Here is a 23,986-nt window from a genome sequence, read left to right as displayed (position 1 = left end):
AAGTTGCGATAAACCGAGTTGCAATTATTCGGATTGGACTGTACTAATAATAATAATAATAATTTAAAAAAAAACAAAAAAAAACAAATAATTAATAATAATAATAATAATAATAATAATAATAATAATAATAATAATAATAATAATAATAATAATAATAATAACAATAATGATGATGATAATGATAGTAATAATAATGATGTTATTAATAATAATAATATAATAATAATAATAATAATAATAATAATAATAATAATAATAATAATAATAATAATAATAATAATAATAATAATAATAATAATAATAATAAATAATAATAATAACGATGATAATGATAGTGAGAAAATGACACGTGGCAAGTCAAGTCACGGTGTAGTAAATCTAGTTCATACAAGTCTTATTTTTCAATGCCAATAGGAATTGCATTACTTTGTATCGTGTCGTATCAACTAAAAGCTAATAGGCTTTAAAAACATTTAAATGCTATGTGAAGCTTTCATGCAAGTATACAATTTTTCAAAGTTATATAAACAACTTTCATTGCTAATTTGATAATGTTGAGTATATAATCACTATTTCAAAGTATTAAATATCTTTTATTACAATAATTGTAAAATCAGATTAAACTGCCTGCGCCTACTGCTATCTTTGATTAATTTGCAAATAGTTGAAATAAACAGTCAATATTTGTTCTTACTAATTCATCCCACCTTATATTCTTATTTTTTTCACCACAGCTTTAATTTTTCAGTATTGAGTTAAATGTGCTTTATTTTTATAACCCCCCCCCCCCCCCAAAAAAAAAAAAAAAAAAAAGAAAAACCAAACAAGTATAATATCAGCTGTCCTGTATTGTTCTAGCCAAAGGTCACAATTCTGGCATTTATTTTGAAATAAAGTCTCATATACATTAAATTGAGATTCTAGTGCCGGGAGACATTTTTAAAACAATTAGTTACATGATGTTTATAAAAGAAAATTTAGAATTAGAATCCTCTTGGTTTTATCGCTAAGTATTTTTTGTTGTTTTATTTTGTTTTTATTTGCTTTTTTTGTTTGTTTAATAAATATCTTTCTAAATGTCTCCTTTTATTTTATACAGCTTCTGATGTTGCTTTTTGTGGGAATAACGTTGTGGAAGGAGATGAAGAATGCGACTGTGGCTATGCAGATGAATGTAATGATAATTGCTGTATCGGCAGACCTACTAGTGGGGAGAGCTCCTCAGACATGTGCAAACGTAAAGTCGGCGTTCAGTGCAGGTATGGGCCAATCATTGTGCAATTGGAAAAGCTAATTTAAAAGGCTCTGCCTCAATCTGGAATCTGGCATTATGTCTGAATGAACCAAATGAAGAAAATTTAGTTTAAAGTTAGAATGGATAAGAGTTACCAAATTTGATCTAAATTTTTAATTTTTTTTGGAAGGTTAAGAAACAAAATCAATATGCCTCAAGGCATTTATTCTATCCCAAAATTTAAAAAAATAAATAAATAAAGTAGTCCATCAGAGCCGTTCGGTCCATGGAGCTGGAGTTTATCCCGGTTTCTAAAGCATGAAACGGACAATAGCAATTGCTTGCTACCCTTTGGATAGGATACTAGTCTATCGCAAAGTATTTTCCACAATATCTAACAGATCCAGCTATTCAATCACTGCTAGATGGACAGGGGGGTCAGAAAAAATCTCAACTGCACCCGGGATCATTCTCAGTCGCTTTGCGTGTGAAGTAAAGCGAACAGTGAGCCGACTTAGCGGGTGTTTAAAATTCAAGAAGCTAAGAGAGATAAGATGGCGCTATATCATTTAGGCAATTGAACACCATGATGCAGAGTTTTAAAATTGTGCAGCAGATTTAACTCTCTCAGGTTCAAATGAATGAACATTTAAATTAATTAGAGTTAAGTAATGATCACATGATTTTCTCATAGAGAATTAATGTAATTAAATTATAATGTCAATCAATGATAATTTATAGCTGTTTATGTTTACTTCGAATTAAAATTTCGACTTCTTGACATAACATAACATAACATAACATAACATATGGTATGGGGCTAAAAAGGATGAAATCCCTTCAATGCCCTTAATAATAATGCTAAAAAATCTAATGATGGAAAGATAATACTGATAAACATTGTGAAGATAAATAATCAACTTAAATATGATTCATATAAGTGTGATGTACAAACATATTATATCTTTAGCAGTAACATGTATACACCACACACACACTCACTTACACACACACACACACACACACACACACACACACACACACTTGCATCCATACTTACAGATAATAACCAATATAAGACAATGCATGATATTTTCATACAATATTGATAGCCAGGTCAACAGCAGTCAAACACGACTTTTTCATCATCTCCTTTCATACAATTCCCTGTCTACTAAGTCCTTGAAATAATCTATAGATCTTGTTATCTCGGTTATGATAACAGATTGGCATCGGGGATCACAAATTATCATTGAGAAATTAAATGTGTTTGCTTTTTCCTTATTAGCGGAAACTGGTATCAAATCTTGAAGGTGTTAAAAAGAGTGATAATAGTTATTATTATAATATACTTTACTTTTTATAAAATTGACTATTTTCTTAAATTTAACTTTTAAAACTATTTTCTCCTTTCCAGTCCATCTGAAGGTCCTTGCTGTGATAGTGAATGCAAATTTGTAGAAACTGGTGAATGCTCCGCAGCGACAGATTGTCTTGAAGCATCTTCATGTATTAAATATCCTTTGATATGCAACGTTGAATTTTAATTTAAGCGCAATACCTTTCAACTAAAAAAAAAAAAAAAGATCTAGAAAGGATTGAAAGATATTTATCAAAATTCAAATTGTTATTGTGGTTTTTATTGGCAATTGGAATTAAAAGTCCCATTTTGTACATTTCAACCTTATTCCTTCCTGCATTGAACAGCACAACAACAAATGATTGAGATTGACTGCCTGTATTCTAATGCCTTGTCACAAGTCGGCTTTTAATCATAATGTACATACGTGCCAACTTGATTATAACTAAGTGTAATTCTCTTGAAAATAAAGCTTTTATTCATACTGTAATTAGCTTATTTAGTTATGTTGATGGAATAAAAATCCAAAGTTCCATCAATTTAAATAAACAGTTGCCTGTTTCCCTTTTGATTTGGTGCTACCCAATTGCAAAGAAATGATTGAAAGATTTAACAGACACAGCCTCCCAATCATTGCCCAGTGATCACATGATTTTTTATTTTTTTTTAAATGGCTGCACTCAAGGGTTCGAGTGAATCAAAATAATAACAAAAACTAGGTCAGAGCTTAAAAGAAAGAGAATTGAAATAATTGCGGCATTTAGTCCAAATGAAGATACAGCAATTGTGGCATTTAGTCCAAGTGAAGATACAGCAAAGACTGAAAGAGATATTTTGGGGTTTGTATTATTTTTACAGTTCATTATAATTAGTATAACTTATGATAAAGAAGGTGAAAGATTTATTTTGCCCTTCACCATTTTCTAATGTTAAATGTCGGTGGTCACTCCCATTAGATATCAGAAATAAGGTGTTTTTGTCAAAGATGACATTTAAAAATTTCATTTAATCACAACTCATGAATTCTTCTTTATCCTAATAGTTTTCTGAATAGATCTGTTAAACGGCATACCATAAACTTATGTTTATGTGATCATATTGTATATCATGATTTAGTTTCTTCTCTTGCCAATTTGCGGTAAAGCAAGCTTGGTGCTTTTTAAGAAAATTATTTTATTATTGCTATTAAAAGATCTCAATAACCATGGCTTTTAAAGGATGAATACAAAACTCTTAATCTGATTGAACTATTTTTCCTTAACTCAGTATTTTACGCTCAATGCAACATGCCCCAAGCCAACAGCAAAAGCAGATATCGCTACTTTTTGTAATAACTATGACAAAGTCTGCATTAGTGGGGTATGTATTTTGTGGTGAACGTGTTTATTCCGTGTGAAATGTTATCTACTTTGTCCGCTGTTATATATGCATTTGTTTTTTTGTTGTTGTTGTTGTTGTTGTTGTTGTTGTTAATGGTGCATTTATTTAATCTGTAATAAAAAATTTTTTTTACTAGTAATAGTGCGAATGACATTTTTCGATTATGTTTTTAGAATAAGAATTTATGTATAATTTTTTTTCTTACAATTGTGTCTACATTATTATTTATTATAGACTCCTTTCAATTTTGTTTATCCATTACATGAAAAATTGGCCTATTTTTATGCACACCTACAGAATTTAATACTGGACCGAATTTGATTGTTGATGGCTCAAAAAAAAAAAAAAGATTTGTCACAATCTTATATTCTAGGATAGTATAAAAATTAGAATAAACAAATGCCCGTGCATAATAAGCCTCTCTCCTTACTTGCCATTTTCTGAATTTCCCAAAAAACTTAACACCCACACAATTCAAACACAAAAACAGGAAGTCTAAGTCATAGGTTCATAATTTTATTCAGCAAAACGAGCCGTATAGCACAGTTTCGAGTTTTTATAACTATGATAACATTTTAAAAAAATTTTGTAATCAAAAATAAATCAGAATGAGAGAACAATTCAGGCTGTTTCATAACAATAATAATAATAGTGTACTTTTATAGCGCTAAATGCCGAAGCCTCAAAGCGCTTTACAATATACTTGTCAAACCTTAAATACACTCGTACAGAGCCTAACAGACACACACAACAGTCGCACACATTAACTATGCACGTTTTACTAAATGAAATTGATATTCAACAAAACGGAATCAAAAAATAAAACGTATAATTTACTCATCAATAAGAAAATGCCTAGGATAAAATTTGTGAAGATTTTCCTATTGATGGTAAAAGAGAGGGTTAAGTTTCCACAAATTTTGTTAGTTCTTCACTAGTATTTTATAATTAAATATTGGAAGGTCTGAGACGAAAAACACTGGGTCTTATGTATTTAGCCAATATATAATCTTCTAAATTGGAAAATACAATTAAAAATTTGAATATATGTTTATATATTTGAAATATGGACAAAAAATAATTATATAGATGATAGTGATAACAATAATCCTATATGAAAATGAAAGAAAAAATTGAAACGAGCTGAGATTTAGGATCATAGCATGACCATCTCTGGATCAGAGACATCTAAAATATAACTTCACAGCTTACCGACAATGAAAATGTTTAATCATTATACATTATATATATGAACATCTGCATCAACGGGCAATGTGCCTTTTGCAGATTAAGGCAATTAATATGAACCTTCAGTTGTGAATCTCTGATTTTTTACTGAGTAGTGAAAAAAGTTTTAAACATTCGTCTTTCCTCAGGAATATTTCTTTAGATGAGCATTGACGATATCAAATATTTTTAAAAATGAAAAAATGACTTAGACTCTTAAAAAGTTGAACACTGGAGTAATAGATTAATTATCCCAACCCCCCCCCCCCCCCCCCCCCCCCCCCCCCCCCCCCCCCCCGAAAATTCGACGTTCTTTAAAAGTAAAAACTGTGGCTCATTTATATAATCTTGTATGTCTTGGAATGGCATAATAATAATAATGATGCTAATAATAATAATGATGATAATATTAATAATAATAATAATAGTAATAATAATAATAATAATAATAATAATAATAATAATAATAATAATAATTAATGATTTATCTACCAACATAAAATGTTCTATAAATTATCATATCTCCGTGATATTTTTTTTCATTGTCTGTAGGGCCTGGGTGAGTTATTCATAACAACGACGAGTTGATAATTTTTAGAATGGCAACGAGTAGTTCCTCAAATGTTCTAATTATTCCTTCTTCGGTTTTCAATTTGACAGGAGTGTATTGGATCAGTGTGTCAAAATATTAACTGGACGGAGTGCTTCATGAAGGAATCAGCTGTCTCCGTGAAAGAGGAGATGTGCTATGTGTCATGTCGTAAGAAAATATGTTTTATCAATTGTTGTCATGTAATGTTATGTAATAATTGATTAATATAGCCCTCAGAATCCACAAAGTGCTCTTAGACAATAGGTAACACAAACTACAAATACTATAACTATTCAAAAGTTTTCTAAAATAACTTAGCTCTTTAATTCTTTACCTAATTTGTTCCATACTTTCTGGGTGGGGTTTCCGACCTCCCATTGTGGGCAGAGAGGTACTTGCTAGGTCTTTTATCCCCCTGTATCCAATTGCTTTCTGTCTTTGTCTTGGAATGATATTACTTAGTTTTGTCCTGACCCTGGCCGGAGTCCTTGGCTGGGAGGGAAACAGTCGAACATATAGTTAGAGTGTTTGGAGATGATATTTTTTTCCTTGTATTCATCTCTCTTTTGTACTGTTTTTTTTTTTAATTCTTAACATATGATTTGTAAACGTTTTAGTGTATTCCTCTTAATGGGGACTTGTGCTGGTGTCTGGTTGAGACTTTTAGGTGATCTCAAACTAAGTACTCCCCGTGTGGTGTCCGGGGTCCCTCAACTGAGAGGGTCAAGAATAGCCCAACGCCAAGCCAGCGTGTCGTAAAAGGCGACTAATGGTGTGTGATTCCCCCATCTTTGAGTCACCTGGTCCTCCAGGTTGGGGGTTGGCAAAGGGTTAACACCCCTTTCCGTTAAACTCAAACCGTTACAGAAACACAGACAGACAAACCAAATCCTTTTTTTAGCTTGGGCGACCGAAGAGTTTCTGGAATTACAGAATTTATGAAGGACAACAGACAAAGCCGAAAGGACTCTGCTGACCCGATGACGTCTTCGCCAAACAAGCAGCTTCGAATTGCGTCGTGGAACGTTCGCACCATGTATGAAGCAGGAAAAAGCTCTCAAGTTGGGACTGAGATGAGAAGATACAGGCTGCATATACTTGGAGTAAGCGAAACCCACTGGATACAATCCGGACAGAAACACCTCAAGTCTGGGGAGAAGATTTTATATTCAGGGAGAGGGGACGGGATTCATACACAGGGAGTAGGAATAATTCTAAGCAAGTTTGCCCAGAAGTCACTGAGAGGATGGGAACAATGCGGAGAAAGGATCATCATGGCGTCCTTTACAACACGGAGTAAGAAGATCAGCATGAACATTGTACAGATCTATGCCCCAACAAATGATGCAACAGATGAGGACAAAGATACATTTTATGGTCTGCTACAACAAGTCATTGACAAGTTGCCAAGGAAAGACATCAACATATTGATGGGAGATGCTAATGCAAAAGTGGGACAGGATAACGTAGGCTATGAAGGTATCATGGGACGTCATGGCATGGGAGAAATGAATGATAATGGTGAGAGATTTGCAAATTTCTGTGCATTCAACAGTTTGGTGATTGGAGGATCAGTGTTCCCCCATAAGAGGATCCACAAAGCAACTTGGGTCTCACCAGATGGTGTGACAGAGAATCAGATTGATCATTTTTGTATCTCTCGTAGATTCAGACGTTCATTGGAAGATGTGACAGTACGGAGAGGGGCAGATGTTGGATCAGACCACCACCTGCTATTGGCAAAGCTTAAGCTCCGACTCAGAAAACACGGGGCCAGATCACATACAAGAAGAAAATTCGAGGTGAATGCACTTGATGGGGAAAAGAATGAGGAATTCAAACTACAATTGAGTAATAGATTCCAACCTCTTACTGAGCTCGAGGAGGACATAGATGTAGAGTCACATTGGGCAAAGATCAAGGAAGTTTACATAACAACTTGCCACGAGGTATTGGGGGTAAAGAAATCGGAACATAAAGAATGGATAAGTCCAACCACCTTGGACCTTATTGAAAAGAGGAGAACAAGGAAGGAACAAGTGAATGCAAGCCGAACAAGGGCTTCAAGACTGGATACACAAGAGCAGTATCGAGCCATAGCTAAAGAAGTCAAAAGATCTGTGAAGAAAGACAAGGAAGCATTCATGAACAGACTTGCAGAGAAAGCAGAAGCAGCAGCGACTGGAGGACACATGAGGATCCTTTATCAAACTACCAAGACACTTGCTGGAAAATATGGGAAACCAGAGGTACCAGTCAAAGACAAAGATGGGAAAACTATTTTTGGAAAAGAGGCTCAATCTGAACGATGGAGGGAACATTTCAACTGCCTTCTGAACAGACCACCACCAGACAACCAGCCAGAAATTTTGCCTGCAAGGAATGAGCTACCAATTAGCTGTGATCCACCATCGATAGCAGAGATTGTGGGTGCCATTAACAAGATGAAAAGGGGGAAAGTTGCTGGACCAGACCAGATTCCACCGGAGGCTCTAAAAGTTGATGCGGAAAGAAATGCTGAGGCCCTGCACCCACTATTTGAGAGAATATGGAATGACGGGATATTCCCAAAGGATTGGAAGGAAGGACATCTTATCAAGCTTCCAAAGAAAGGGGACCTCAGTAATTGTAATAATTATCGAGGCATCACTCTTCTTTCTATCCCAGGAAAGGTTTTCAACCGTATTATATTTAGAGAGAATTAAGAATGCAACAGATGCTAAACTGCGGGACGAACAGGCAGGTTTTCGGAAAAACCGTTCAACCACCGACCAGATTGCCTCTCTGCGAGTCATAGTGGAACAGTCTATAGAATGGAACTCTCCTCTTATTGTCAACTTTCTGGATTACGAGAAGGCTTTCGACAGTATTGACAGAGCAACATTGTGGAAAATTCTGGCACATTATGGACTCCCTGAAAAGATAGTAAACCTCATTAAGGAAATGTATGAAGGATCAAGTTGCAGAGTTGTACATGAAGATCAGCTGACTGACAGCTTTGAAATTAAGACTGGTGTCAAGCAGGGATGCTTGCTCTCTCCATTCCTGTTCATCCTTGCCATTGATTGGCTAATGAAGGAAACCTCCAAAGGGAGAAGAAATGGGATACAGTGGACCCCCTGGACACAGTTGGATGATCTGGATTTTGCAGATGATCTGGCTCTTTTGTCCCACACCCAGGACCAGATGCAAGCAAAAACCACAATTATAAACAGCCTCTCGGAATCAATTGGTCTAAGAATACACCCTGCAAAGTCAAAGGTCTTGAGGATAGGTACGCGTCAAAGGGAGCAGATCAAAGTAAAAGATCAGGAACTCGAAGATATAGACACTTTCTGCTATCTCGGAAGTATAATTGACAAGGATGGAGGCACGGAAGCAGAGGTGAAAGCACGAATAGGAAAGGCACAGGCTGCATTCACATCTTTGAACAGAGTTTGGAGAACTAAAGATATCTCCCTTCAACTAAAGCTAAGACTTTTCAACTCAAACGTGAAGTCTGTCCTACTGTATGGATGTGAAACTTGGAACGCATCACAGGCATGTATAAGGAGGGTACAGATTTTTGTAAACAGGTGCATGCGTAAGCTACTCAGAATAAAATGGATGGATAGAATAAAAAATGAAGAAGTATGGAAAAGAACACAGCAGAAACCAGTAGGAGAGGATATAGGAAGAAGACGATGGAGGTGGATTGGACACACGCTTAGAAAGAATGACTCAACTATAACAAAGAAAGTATTGGACTGGAACCCTCAGGGCAGAAGATCAAGGGGAAGGCCACGAGGAACATGGAGAAGAATTAAAGAAGCTGATATACAGAGAAGTGGTAAGACCTGGAATGAGATAAAAAAGTTGGCTCAGGATAGAGAAGGATGGAAACTGTTTGTCTGTGGCCTATACCCTGACCCAGGGTGAAAAAGGCAATGATGATGAAACTAAGTACACTGATAGTGTGCTCTTGGAATCTACATCTGTTCCCTATTTGATCCATTTCCTCTCGTCTTACTTTTTTCCTCTAGTCATTTTAATTGTACATCTAGAATATTTTTACTATCCAATGTTCTTCCTTTTTACTGGCGCTGATATGACCTAAATGTGTTGTAAGCGCTGTAACACCCTTAAACACAAACAAAAACAATGTTCCATACTTTTGGGCCCCCGACAGGGCAATATTGTTACCAAACATTTTTTTTTATATTTCAAAAGTTGAACCATTGATAATGGATACTAATTATTTTGAATTCTTAAAAACTCATTCCTTACCGATACTCTTCAGTGTTTTCCCAAAATGGCAGGCTTACCAAGCAGAAAAATTGATTTTTTAAAATTCAAACAAGCTCTCTACAAAACAACTTTATGTTCTTATTAATTAAACAAAGACCATTCTTCAATGTTTGCGATGTATAAAATAAATCTGAATAAGAAAAATGTAGATTATGTCGTTACAAATGTGACGATTTTGCTGCAGGTTGTAAGGAGAGGGTTAATCACTGCAATGGATTATTTTTAATTTAATGTTTATTACTTTGTTGTTGGAAGTTAGAGGTAAATATGAGTTCAAAAGCAGCGGCAGTGTATCTCAGTGCTATGGTCTCAGCGTTGTACCCAAAAAGAGTTCGAGGGAATTTATTATATTTATTTATTTATTTTAAAATACTTATAACTCTTTTTTTTTTTTGCCCCCACTTGACTTGCATTTTAAATTGATAATATGAATGTTTGATATGTGATTCACTGCATACTTTTGATAATTGCAATTCAACCTGCCTTAACAAATACAAGTGCCTGTTATTATCACATGGTTTCTGGTAGCTCATTTGATAGAGCTTTAACTTATACCTTAAAGGGACTGAATTCAATTGAGGATAAAGCCAAATGTTGGGTTTCGGGGGCAGAGTTCTTACCTCTTCTGACAAGGATCGGATAGCTGAGTTTGATGGATCTTGTAAAGAACTTTATGATGAAAATATAGACTGACTCAATTTTAAAAACATGACAATTTATGCCACATATATTGGGTAAACAAGGGGTCCATTGACCTAAAAGTTTTGGAGCATGACGCTGATACTAGGCTGCTAGAAGCTGTGGACTGTAAAAAGTAAGAAACAAAAATGAATATAACAACTTCAAAGAATAATTTTGGTCTTTTATTCACTTTTTTGAAGCAGTTACTGATATAATCATTTTTGTTTATTACTTTTTGGAGAATGACGGCGATTTGTACCACTGTTGTCAGTATCAGCTCTCCAAAGCTGTCTCTGATTATCAATATTCATTTTTGTTTATTACTTTTTGGAGAATGACGGCGATTTGTACCACTGTTGTCAGTATCAGCTCTCCAAAGCTGTCTCTGATTATCAATATTCATTTTTGTTTATTACTTTTTGGAGAATGACGGCGATTTGTACCACTGTTGTCAGTATCAGCTCTCCAAAGCTGTCTCTGATTATCAATATTCATTTTTCTGAGACACCATTTCCCATTTTTCGATCCTTTGTATTTGTTTCATGTGTCGTCATTTATCTGTATTAGTCATTTAAAAAAAAAATGTATGGATTCGAAATGGATTTTTTTTCGATTAATTTGGACTGAGTTTAATTTTGAAGTATTTTAAAACAAAATTAGTTAGGCGTTATAACTCCTTTATTTTATTTATTGATTCATTTATATATTTATTTATATTCTTTTTTTTTTTTTACATCATCTGACATTTTATCCATATTTAAATCATGTACAGAAAAAGATGCCAACTCTGAGTGTGTGTCTTCCTACGATACTGACAAGGTTAATAAAGCGGAATTTGCTGATTTCAAGAAGTTGCTGACCGACATCCAGAATGGAAAAAATGAGGATAGTGGAAATTTGGGTGTAAAAAGACCTGCAGGTGATGAAAGATGATATAATAATAAGATTATTTTTTTTCGAGCAACATGGTAATAATATTAATACCCTAATAATAATAATAATAATAATAATAATAATAATAATAATAATAATAATAATAATAATAATAATAATAATAATAATAATAATAATAATAATAATAATAATGATAATAATAATAACAATAATAATGATGATAATAATAATAATAATAATAATAATAATAATAATAATAATAATAATAATAATAATAATAATGATAAAAATAATAATAATGATATATATAATAATAATGATGATAATAATCATCATGATATATATAATAATAATGATGATAATAATCATCATAATATAATAATAATAATAATAATAATAATAATAATAATAATAATAATAATAATAATAATAATAATAATAATAGTAATAATAATAATAATAATAATAATAATAATAATAATAATAATAATAATAATAATAAGATGATAATGATAATAATAATAAATAAAGATGTGCTTCGTGACTTTTACCTGACATTTGACATCTATCCTATTTAGACAGATTAAAATATCGGTATTTGCCTTCACTAAATTATCGTAGAATAAGAGGTGATCTTATTCATATATATATATAGGCACGTGCATGGTTCTTGTAATATAGATTATAATGATTTTTTTAAATTATTCGCATACTACAAACACCAGGGTAGATAAGTTTAAGATATTTGTTGAAAACAAATTCGTTTATAAGGAAAAATAATCTAATTCAAAGGACTGTGACAATTTGGAATAATCTAAAGTTTGAGACAAATAATTCTAATTCAATTAATAATTGTAAGAATGCCATTGACAAAGATCGTACCAACATTATATTTGATTTTGACGAATAATGTAACATGACATTTGATATTATTGTCTTTTGTATAACAATTATTTGAAACTCTCGAATGTACAAGTCGGACGTGCCAAATGAATGTAAAGAGAGTAAATTATACTACGAATATTGACTATAACACTTTTTTATGTATTAGAAATTTAATTCTCAATATTATCAATTGACTGACATTGTATACCAATTCTATAATTGATAAGTTGTATCTATGCATAAAACTTACACAGAGCATTAAAAGGTTTTTAGAACCTATTAGCTCTTAAATTATACGATATGATACGATATGATAATAATGATGATAATGATGATGATGATGATAATGACGATGCTAAAGGAAGAAGAAGAAGGAGGAGGAGGCATCAGAGGAGAATCCAAAGTTTTATTAAATATGTAGATATGTGTAATGATTATTTCCAATAGCAGCAAAGAATAGCGTGGGGGAGGGTGTTGACTGTTTTGAAAAGTTATTCTGTAGTCCAGATAATATGAATTAATCCATAAATGGTAGGGTCTAATTCTATTATAATCTATAACAGGCTTATCAACCAGAATAAAATTGTGTATTTTACTTTGCATATTTAATTTATAGAAATATGCAACAATATAAAAATAAATGGATAAATTTTTTAGAAAGAGACTGATGATTGAAAGAAGCACATTCCAGCAATAAAGAGTTAAGTTATTGAAGAATGGTGAATCTTTTAAACACACTGATCAAAGCAAGAATGCTTTTCATCATATTTTATGTTTTCCCCTCTAGGTTCAGCATGTAACTATGGCAAAGGTTACTGTGATGTTTTCTCTAAATGCCGAAACTATGATGCTGAGGGTCCCTTCAAGCAGTTGGCTGATCTCATTTTTGATGAAGTCACGTTTGAAAATATAGAAGACTGGGTTGTTGTAAGTGTTTTCTATTGTAAATTAATTTTTAATGAAGTCACTTTTGAAAATATTGAACTATAAATCGCTGTAAGTATTTTCTATTGTAAATTATAATCAAACAAGATTTTTTTCTTGATTTTTTGAAAGGTCAGATTAGCATGTTCAGGATTCTTATTTGATTTAGCTCTTTAAGATTCAACCCGACAACAACCGACATCGGCCAAATATTCATGGGTTGGGTAGTCAAGACTGGCCTCAGTCAGTAAAATCCAATCGTTGTGAAGGAAATGACAAGCCTGTCACTGTCGCAGGATGTTTTCAGCTTTGATTTTTATAAATTTGTCGACAGAAAATAAAATTTGTTTTAGAAATTGCGATTTGGGTCTTATTTTATTTGAGGGTGAAAATCATTAACATTGCACTTTGTTTGATAAAAATCGGGAAAAAATTACAACTTTGGTGATAAAAAATGACTTTGATGACAATTATTGTAAACTTTAAAAAATATTATGAATGAACTCCCTAATTTTTGGGGCGATTTTGTCCTTCGTGGTATCAATTTTATTGTAATAAAGAGATAGGAACTTCAGAGTCATTATTTCTGATGCGAAATTATTACTTTGTAATTTTAGCACCAAGAAAAATAGATGGTAAATAAATATGTTACACCTCTTTGATTTACCACCACCGTCATTTGTGTAGATTTGTGAATCAAGCATCTCAAAGTCTTCGACCAACCACAGACTCTCTAACCGGCTGGACGAAACAAAGACGCTTCTCACTGTCCGTGTATTATGCTATTGTTATGCAAGGAATATAACACCTTTTTAAGTAGGCCTAAAAGCTAAAATCTAAAAGTAAAAAATATAATTCTGAGGAATTTGAAAGTCACATTGCTGAAATCAGCTTGAAAAAAGAACATTGGTCCTTATTTCAGGAAAATCGGTTGAAAACCAACTGTTTTACGAATGAATTTTATTTTTTAAATTTACTTTTGTTTATTTTAGCTTTTTTTAGCAACTTTTTTATTTATCTGCCGATTTTCTTGATTTTTATATCATTCTTTATATCTCAATGAGATGAGATCAGTGGTATACTTTGTTTGTTTCAAATGTAACTAGAGCATAATTCGGCTTTTTTACCTATCAACCGTGCCTGGATAATATATTCAACAACTTGGTGATTGTGGTGCAACTTTCCGATGACCGTCTTCCAGTGCTTCAGCGATGACTCAATGCATTGTTGACAGCTGTTGACACGTGAGCTGTCAGAATGACCAATCATTGAAGGGTCAAGATGCTAAATAGCCAATCGTTCTTTGATAAAAAAAACTTAAAGAACTCACGAGAACAAAACTCAGGCCTCGAAGTGGGCCGGGAAAACCGGGAAAAGCCGGGAACTTTATTTTGAAATTTCCCGACCGGGAAAAGCCGGGAAAATCGGTGAAAATTGTCTGGGCCGGAAAAAGCCGTGAGAAAAATTTAGGTGAACAACAACCCAACATGTATTCTTCCGCGTAATCATTACCCAACCTGCGAACGATCGGCTCAGAGCATGGCAGCAGCCTCTAGCCACTCCCACGCCTCGTTCTGAAAAAAGTCCGCGAAATTAAAGGGGAGGCAAGAGAAAATCAGCTGATCGTTAAAATAGTAACAGAAAAGTGGAGGTGCTCGGCAATGAATGCAAGAAAGACATTTAAAACGCCCTAAAAATGTTTAAAAATCACTTAATGTTATACGAGTAATTACCATCCATAACAACCTGTCAAATTCACATATGTAAGATGCCAAGCCAAAATTAATAATAAAATAATAAAGAACACGATTGACCGTTGACTACACATGCATACGAGTACCAGAAATATTTTGTAAACAATGTAACACAATATAATGTGTAAGTTTCAAAGCAAATGCAACCACAAATAACATCAAAGAACAATGTGGGACTACTGTTTTAATTTCATAAAACCAAACGCATATTTTCTGCCCCCGATATTGAGCGTGTAGTTAGTATGTATCGTACAAACAACATTCGTTTAGACAGGTAGTCGGGATTCTAGCGCCAGTTTTATTTGGGCAACCGTGATTGGGATTTCACTCAATGCACTATTATTATTATTATTATTATTATTATTATTATTATTATTATTATTATTATTATTATTATTATTATTATTATTATTATTATTATATATTATTATATAATAATATTAATAATAATAATAATAATAATAATAATAATATAATAATAATAATAATAATAATAATAATAATAATAAGCAGTTGAAAGCAGTCTTTGGTGTATAAGTGCATATGTACATTATTTCTTATAATAAATGCTTCAAAACAAAACTAAAAAAAAATAAAAATAAAGAATAAATGAATAAAAATATCTATTTGGGCATTTACTTACATTAATAGTCTTGAAAATCACAATCACAATCCATGAAAATTAAATATCCCATAATCCGAAGAAGACATGAATTTAATCCAAAATCCAACACAGGAATGTATTTTAATAGGAGACAGATATCCTATTAAAACTATAGCATTACTTGCAAACAACAATACCCCACTCTGCGTTTAACGGCTTGTGGCCGTCACATTGTAAATTGTGACCGCATTAGGGTAATCGATGTCCTAAAGACTGACATACTGACATACAATCAATGAGAACTATAAAGAATCCATTCTAGAATTCAACTACAAACTGAAAAGCATGATAAATATCACTCTATCAAATAATTTTCTTTGCACAGGTTCACTCACATTCTCCTTTATTGCAAAACATTGATAAGTGAGAAAAAGTTTGTATTTCAATTATAAACTTAATCACATAATCTAAATGATGGAGAATAAAAACAGCTAATTATAAAAAATTTCACAGATCAAGTTATCTATTTGAACTCCGCATATTTAGCTTAATTACTCAATGACCATAAATTTTTTTAAACTGCATTGTTTCATTTAAACAAGACCATGACGCTTATGCCTGGACCGGGTATTCACAACTTCTGCATTTGCATTCCACTTTTGAATCGAATTAATCTCTATCTTGTCCGTTTATTTGCAAAGTTTCTGCACTTTATAAATAAGACCATAACACTTATGTCTGGACTGGGTATTCACAACTTCTGCATTTGCATTCCACTTTCGAATCGAATTAATCTCTATCTTATCCGTTTATTTGCAAAGTTTCTGCACTTTATAAATAAGACCATAATGCTTATGTCTGGACTGGGTATTCGCAAATTTTCCTATTGTGTTCCACTTTTCGAATCGAAATAACATCTAGTCTATCCGTTTATTTGCAAAGTTTCTGCACTTTATAAATAAGACCATAACGCTTATGTCTGGACCGGGCATTCGCAAATTCTGCTTATGTGTTCCACTTTTCGAATCGAATTAATCTCTATTTTATACCGTTTATTTGCAAAGTTTCTGCATTTTATAAATAAGACCACGACACTTATGTGTTAGATTGTTCGCAAATTCTGCCTTTGTGTTCCACTGTTCGATTAGAATTAATCTCTATTTTATCCGTTTATTTGAAAAGATTCTGCACTTTATAAATAAGACCATAACGCTTATGTCTGGACTGGGTATTCGCCAATTTTCCTATTGTGTTCCACTTTTCGAATCGAAATAACATCTAGTCTATCCGTTTATTTGCAAAGTTTCTGCACTTTATAAATAAGACCATAACGCTTATGTCTGGACCGGGCATTCGCAAATTCTGCTTATGTGTTCCACTTTTCGAATCGAATTAATCTCTATTTTATCCGTTTATTTGCAAAGATTCTGCACTTTATAAATAAGACCATAACGCTTATGTCTGGACTGGGTATTCGCAAATTTTCCTATTGTGTTCCACTTTTCGAATCGAAATAACATCTAGTCTATCCGTTATTTGCAAAGTTTCTGCATTTTATAAATAAGACCACGACACTTATGTGTTAGATTGTTCGCAAATTCTGCCTTTGTGTTCCACTGTTCGATTAGAATTAATCTCTATTTTATCCGTTTATTTGCAAAGATTCTGCACTTTATAAATAAGACCATAACGCTTATGTCTGGACTGGGTATTCGCAAATTTTCCTATTGTGTTCCACTTTTCGAATCGAAATAACATCTAGTCTATCCGTTTATTTGCAAAGTTTCTGCACTTTATAAATAAGACCATAACGCTTATGTCTGGACCGGGCATTCGCAAATTCTGCTTATGTGTTCCACTTTTCGAATCGAATTAATCTCTATTTTATCCGTTTATTTGCAAAGATTCTGCACTTTATAAATAAGACCATAACGCTTATGTCTGGACTGGGTATTCGCAAATTTTCCTATTATGTTCCACTTTTCGAATCGAAATAACATCTAGTCTATCCGTTTATTTGCAAAGTTTCTGCATTTTATAAATAAGACCACGACACTTATGTGTTAGATTTTCGCAAATTCTGCCTTTGTGTTCCACTGTTCGATTAGAATTAATCTCTATTTTTATCCGTTCATTTGAAAAGATTCTGCACATTATAAATAAGACCATAACGCTTATGTCTGGACTGGGTATTCGCAAATTTTCCTATTGTGTTCCACTTTTCGAATCGAAATAACATCTAGTCTATCCGTTTATTTGCAAAGTTTCTGCACTTCATAAATAAGACCATAACGCTTATGTCTGGACCGGCATTCGCAAATTCTGCTTATGTGTTTCCACTTTTCGAATCGAATTAATCTCTATTTTATCCGTTTATTTGCAAAGATTCTGCACTTTATAAATAAGACCATAACGCTTATGTCTGGACTGGGTATTCGCAAATTTTCCTATTGTGTTCCACTTTTCGAATCGAAATAACATCTAGTCTATCCGTTTATTTGCAAAGTTTCTGCATTTTTATAATAAGACCACGACACTTATGTGTTAGATTGTTCGCAAATTCTGCCTTTGTGTTCCACTGTTCGATTAGAATTAATCTCTATTTTATCCGTTTATTTGAAAAGATTCTGCATTTTATAAATAATAATAATTGTTCAAAATTTTACCTCACACCCGATATTACAAGTACAAGTGAGCCAGGTGATGAAGATTGTCAAACAGTGTGACAGATGAAATAGGAAGAGAGAGAGAGAGAGAGAGAGAGAGAGAGAGAGAGAGAGAGAGAGAGAGAGAGAGAGAGAGAGAGAGAGAGAGAGAGAGAGGATGAGAGAGAGATTCGTTTTTTGTTCAAAATTTCTCTCTCTGTCTCTCTCTCTCTCTCTCTCTCTCTCTCTCTCTCTCTCTCTCTCTCTCTCTCTCTCTCTCTCATATTGCACAAGGTTGTACTATTTTACTATTTATCAAGAACAGCCAAGGTGGCAACCCAGTCTCTGTATAAACTAAGCAAGATGGCAACAGGGACCTCGCTCCTTATCCAATGCCGAAGCTTTAATTTGAGTCAAACGGTTTGGTTAAAAAAAAAACACCCAAAATAAGTTCGTGTGTGATGGAAGTTGAAGTCGGCTTATTATAAAATCGTTTTATGGTCTGTTTGGATTACCCTTTTTAAATAGAAAAGGTGAATATAACATAAACTTGAAGAATAGGCAAGCTAAATGAAAATTAAATGACTGATTAAATGAGTACGCGAGGCTGAGTTGCGAACGACTCCGACTACTGGGTTCCGACATTCCGATCCCAGTGTCATTCATGTTCACCGTACCGTGTTACTGTCTACACACTACACTGCATTGTTAGTGACTGGTCATGTCTTTTTTGTTTGTATGTTTTACGCAAGCTTAATAAAAATTAAATTGACTGATTAAATGAATACGTGAGGCAGAGTTGCGAACGACTCATGGGTTCCGACATTCCGACCCCAATGTCAGTGTCAGTCATGTTCACCGTACTGTGTTACTGTCTACACACTACACGGCATTGTTAGTGACTGGTCATGCCTTTTTTGTTTGTATGTTTCTTTTAATATGGGTCAATTTACAAAGAATAATAATAGAAATGTTCAAAACAAAAACTAGATTCACTATTACGTGCCTGTAATGAAGTGCTTTCCACAAACCGTGAGCGAGAATGATGGTGGAGGTAATGGCAACCATGTGGGTTTGTTATTGCTTCCTGCCTCCGTCAACCCACGCATCCAGTTGCGTAACCCACGCTGAATCTGACCAATGGTTTCCTCACACTACTAGGCCCTATGTTATGACGATCGACCCAATCAGCAAAGTCCGGTCCGCATTCGTAGAGTACACAGACTATTACCATGTTTCCTGTGCATGACGTAATTATAGTGGTTTAGAGTCATCGCTGAAACACTGGAAGTGGAAGACGGCAATGGGATAGTTGCGTCAGTTGTTGAATAAATTATCCAGGCACGGTTGATAAGTAAAAAAAAAACAAATTATGTTGTAGTTACATTTGAAACAAACAAAGTATATCACAGATCTCGTCTCATTGAGATATAAAGAATGATATAAAAATCAAGAAATCGGCCGATAAATAAAAAGTTGCTAAAAAAATCGAAAATAAACAAAAGCAATTTTTAAAATCGAATTTATTCGTAAAACAGTTGGTTTTCAACCGATTTTTCTGAAACAAGGACCAATGTTCTTCTTTTTTCAAGCCGATTTCAACAATGTGACTTTCAAATTCCTCAGAATTATATTTTTTACTTTTAGATTTTAGCTTTTAGGCCTACTCAAAAAGGTGTTATATTCCTTGCCACTTGCATAACAATAGCGTAATACATCGACGGCGAGAAGCGTCTTTGTTTCGACCAGCCGGTTCGGTTAGATAGCCTGTGATTGTCGAAGACTTAAAGACGCTTGATTCACTCAGTCGACTCATCATTGTCGACAAGACAAGAGTGCTAGAAACACACATCCCTCCCCTCATCTTAGTAGTGTGTGTGTGTGTGAGCATGTGTGTGTGTGTGTTTTTTTTTTTTGTGTGTTTTTGACTTGGTCATGAATGCGATTGTTAGCTAAGCTAAGAAAGACGGTCGACGTCCTTGGGCTACTTTAATTAATTTTCGTGACTTGTTATTCAATTATTTGGAGATGGCAGATTAAGGTCGTTTACTCATTGTAATTTGTACTAAGTTTGTTTTGTCTGTCTCTAGATTAACTAGCTTTATTTCATTCATGTGCAATTCAATAAGTAGGCCACAAGTCTTTGGACGCTACTTTCTCTCTCATAGTAATATTCAAATGTCTTTTTCTCTCTATTGATTTCTCTTCTCTTTGTCTCTTTTCTCCCCATTCTCTCTCTCTCTCTCTCTCTCTCTCTCTCTCTCTCTCTCTCTCTCTCTCTCTCTCTCTCTCTCTCTCTCTCTCTCTCTCTTTTTTTTTTTTCCTTTTTTTCCCCCACGGATGGTGTAGGCTTAGATACTGGATGGCTTGTTATAGTAATATGTACTACGAGTCAATAATTTCCCCCTCTTTTCTGATTCTCTCTCTCTCTCTCTCTCTCTCTCTCTCTCTCTCTCTCTCTCTCTCTCCTCTCTCTCTCTCTCTCTATATATATATATATATATATATATATATATATATATATATATATATAATATATAGGTAGTGGTAACTGGTCTAGAGTTGATGAATATGCTTGAAAATTACTACCTTAAAATTTTCCCTAGAGCCTGGAAAAAACCAGGAAAAAACCGGGAAAAAGCAGGGAAAAATATTTTCCTGAATCACTTCTAGGCCTGAAAAGTTTGAAATTTTTGGTGATGGATGGACCTATGAAATTGCTTCTGGGGGAGTTTAGCTATGAGTGACCGTAGAAAACTAAAATGCGACTGCAGAGATCAAAGGTTAGGCTTATATCATCAAAGGATGTCTACATGATTGACATGGCCATATAGGGAATTCATTTTCTACTCCTCCAAAAATAATCTGAACACTGGAGGGTTATAATCATCTTCTGTTTTGTTTTTCTTGTAGGACCACTGGTGGGCGGTGTTGCTCATGGCCGTGGGTGTTATTGTCTTCATGGTAGTATTTGTCAAATTATTTGGCTACAACACACCTAGTGAAGATCCCAAGAAAAAGAGACGAGCTCAGCCCATGCCCCGGACAAATCCCAATGCTGCTGATAAGGTAAGGGATGATAGACAGATATTTAAACATTTTAAGAAATTGATTTTGAAATCATTGGTCAGGTCCTTGCCATGCATCATTTGAACTATCATAGATCTAGAGGGAGAAAAAAAGAAATCTTTGGGATTGGGGAAAAGTTTCCATGCACAATACAATATTGAAGTATTTATAACTTTTGTTTAACTTTTCTGTAGCCATCAATTTCCCAGCAGAATTCTTGATAGAGTGATTTACTTATTAACTCTGTATAACATTTGTACTCAGTTTCAGATAATTAGATTTGCTGACTGAAAGAATCTAACTCATTTGAAAACATATTCATGAAACTTTTGTATGACCATGAGTTGATCACTCTCATACTTTTATATCGTTTATTTTGATTAAAACAAAAGAAAATGGTATATGAGAAAGAAGCATATCAAAAGCAAGGCGTTAAAACATTGTTTTATAAATTAATGTTTGTTGAAAGTTGAAATACGTCGTGCTTTTTCAATGTCCCCCACCCCCAGCATGAAAACAAAACCAAATTATATTATTCGCCCTTACCATTTTCCCAATTGTTGTCTCTAGTGGTCATCGTTCCCTGTAAACTACGAGTATAATATCAGTCGTGTAAGTAAATAAATGTCAAAGCCAAACCTCTTTGTATGTTCTCTTGTTTGGAAATCTCATAGGAAAAGATTAGACAACTTTATTTCAAGTCAAGGACACCTATACCACAGCCTCAAGTCTAAATAAATAAATAATAAATAAATAAATAAATAAAGATAAATAAATGAATAGAACAAAACAAACAAAGAAAAAGAAGAAACGAAAAGAAAAAGAAGAAAAACTAACACATCCAAATTCTGATTTTATGACAAATAGCAGTCCTGCTTGATTGTTTTCAAGCATGTAATATGTTGAGGTCTAAATTCATCATTATTTAGTTCTTTTTAAAAATGACTCTTAAGTACATGTCTTCTTCAGTGACTGAAGACTCATTCTTTCTTCTGTAAACTATTTGCTTTGGTACAGTTCAGGATGTTAATATGGAAAATGGAAGTGATTATTGCTTAAACTAAGTGATATTTCCATTTTCATGTCACTATTTTACTCTCTCCTATTCGTCTCACCGCATTGGTTAGAGTCCATGTCTCATGCTATGTTTAAATGTTACATGTTCGGAATGAATATTTCGTGTGCATTGCAAATCATTGTTGAAAAAATAAAAATAGCAATGAGATCTAAAGACTCTATTAGATTTTAAGTTGTCAATAGAAGTCTTGATATGCTTTCACTCTTTTTTAAAGTAGTCACATGAGTAATGATTCATGTTGTATTGATACATGTATGTTTTATCACCTATCACAAGGAGTAAAAAAAACACCGAAGTTAAAACTGTTTTCCCTGTCATACATCTATTTACACTCTCTTAATGTTGGTCGCAGTTGAACACTCAAAACATTCAGATCTGTTTAGTGTTTGTTTTATTGTTAGATTTTATCCTACCCCTATCTTCAGGCCCCTTTTTTAATCTTGGTAAAATATGTCTCATTAGTTTGTCAGCAATGAATACGAACACAGTCAAATAAAACAATTCAATTTTTTTGTGGTTGAACACCAACATTTGCAAAATATGGCTATTTAGTCATAACATTGATCACTTCTCAGGATATTAAAAAGTGAAATGAAAAGGCATGATGAGCATATTTCTTTTTTACTGAGCGTTTAAGTGACAGACTTTCTTTATCAGGGAAAAAAATTAACAAACTTTTTCATCTCAGCATTTTGTTTTGATGAAGATGGGTACGTATCTTTTGCCCAAAAACAATTAGATGTTTCATAAGTATATAATGATGCCCGATCCTTGTACCATTTTGATGAGATTTGTACTCCTCCAGGCTTGAAACGGCTTTCTATATCTCTTCCTCCTAGGCTATATTATAAAATTTTTGACACATTGCCATTTCTGTGTCAATGAATTCTGTTATTTATTCCCCAAATATAATTGGTTTTTATTTGTCCATGAATGCAGTATTAAACTACCGAGCTATGGTGAGTAAAGCAGCCAATAAGATGAATCACACACAAAATAAAGTATTAATTAATACTTAAATTAATGTGCTTTTTTTATTTTGGTTAAAAACATCAAATGTATCAAATATTCAATTAATACCTGTAAACGATTTGATAACAGGAAGGAAGGAAAGAGGGATGGGATGGGGGAGGAATTCCATTGTTTTTCCTTTTTTTTTATCTTCAGGTTTTCATTATTTTTTTTCCCAGCAGGTTGCTTGCATTCTCTTTGATTGGTTTTCCTATGAAAACATAAATTTATTCAAGTAGATTCTTATTTTTCCCATTTTTTAAATATGAACTGTCATTTATAAGATAAATCTCAAACATTAATCATAGTACACATCATGGTATGTTCACATGTTTATATCCTCTCCTTAGTAGTGCAA

General features: G+C 33.4%; 1 protein-coding gene across 6 annotated transcripts in view; it reads left to right on the top strand.

The window, feature by feature from the left end:
• LOC144968392 (disintegrin and metalloproteinase domain-containing protein 10-like) overlaps window positions 1-23,986 on the top strand; it is a 96,403-nt gene that overhangs the window by 51,993 nt on the left and 20,424 nt on the right. For 4 of the 6 annotated variants that reach the window (XM_078906693.1, XM_078906692.1, XM_078906697.1 and 1 more), the window contains 7 exons: window positions 1,103-1,262; window positions 2,655-2,753; window positions 3,872-3,956; window positions 5,865-5,964; window positions 11,537-11,683; window positions 13,331-13,470; window positions 21,384-21,539. In XM_078906693.1, the coding sequence (XP_078762819.1) occupies window positions 1,103-1,262; window positions 2,655-2,753; window positions 3,872-3,956; window positions 5,865-5,964; window positions 11,537-11,683; window positions 13,331-13,470; window positions 21,384-21,539 (887 nt within the window). Of the gene's footprint in view, window positions 1-1,102; window positions 1,263-2,654; window positions 2,754-3,871; window positions 3,957-5,864; window positions 5,965-11,536; window positions 11,684-13,330; window positions 13,471-21,383; window positions 21,540-23,305; window positions 23,328-23,556; window positions 23,577-23,986 lie in introns of all 6 variants that reach the window. The other 2 variants (XM_078906694.1, XM_078906696.1) reach the window with 2 other exon arrangements.

This window comes from Berghia stephanieae, chromosome 3 (assembly GCF_034508935.2).
Source record: "Berghia stephanieae isolate SIO BIC M18660-M18661 chromosome 3, UCSD_Bste_1.3, whole genome shotgun sequence".
Taxonomy (NCBI): Eukaryota; Metazoa; Mollusca; class Gastropoda; order Nudibranchia; family Aeolidiidae; genus Berghia; species Berghia stephanieae.
The sequence above is the reverse complement of the archived record's forward strand: the minus strand, read 5'-3'. Positions and strand labels throughout refer to the sequence as shown.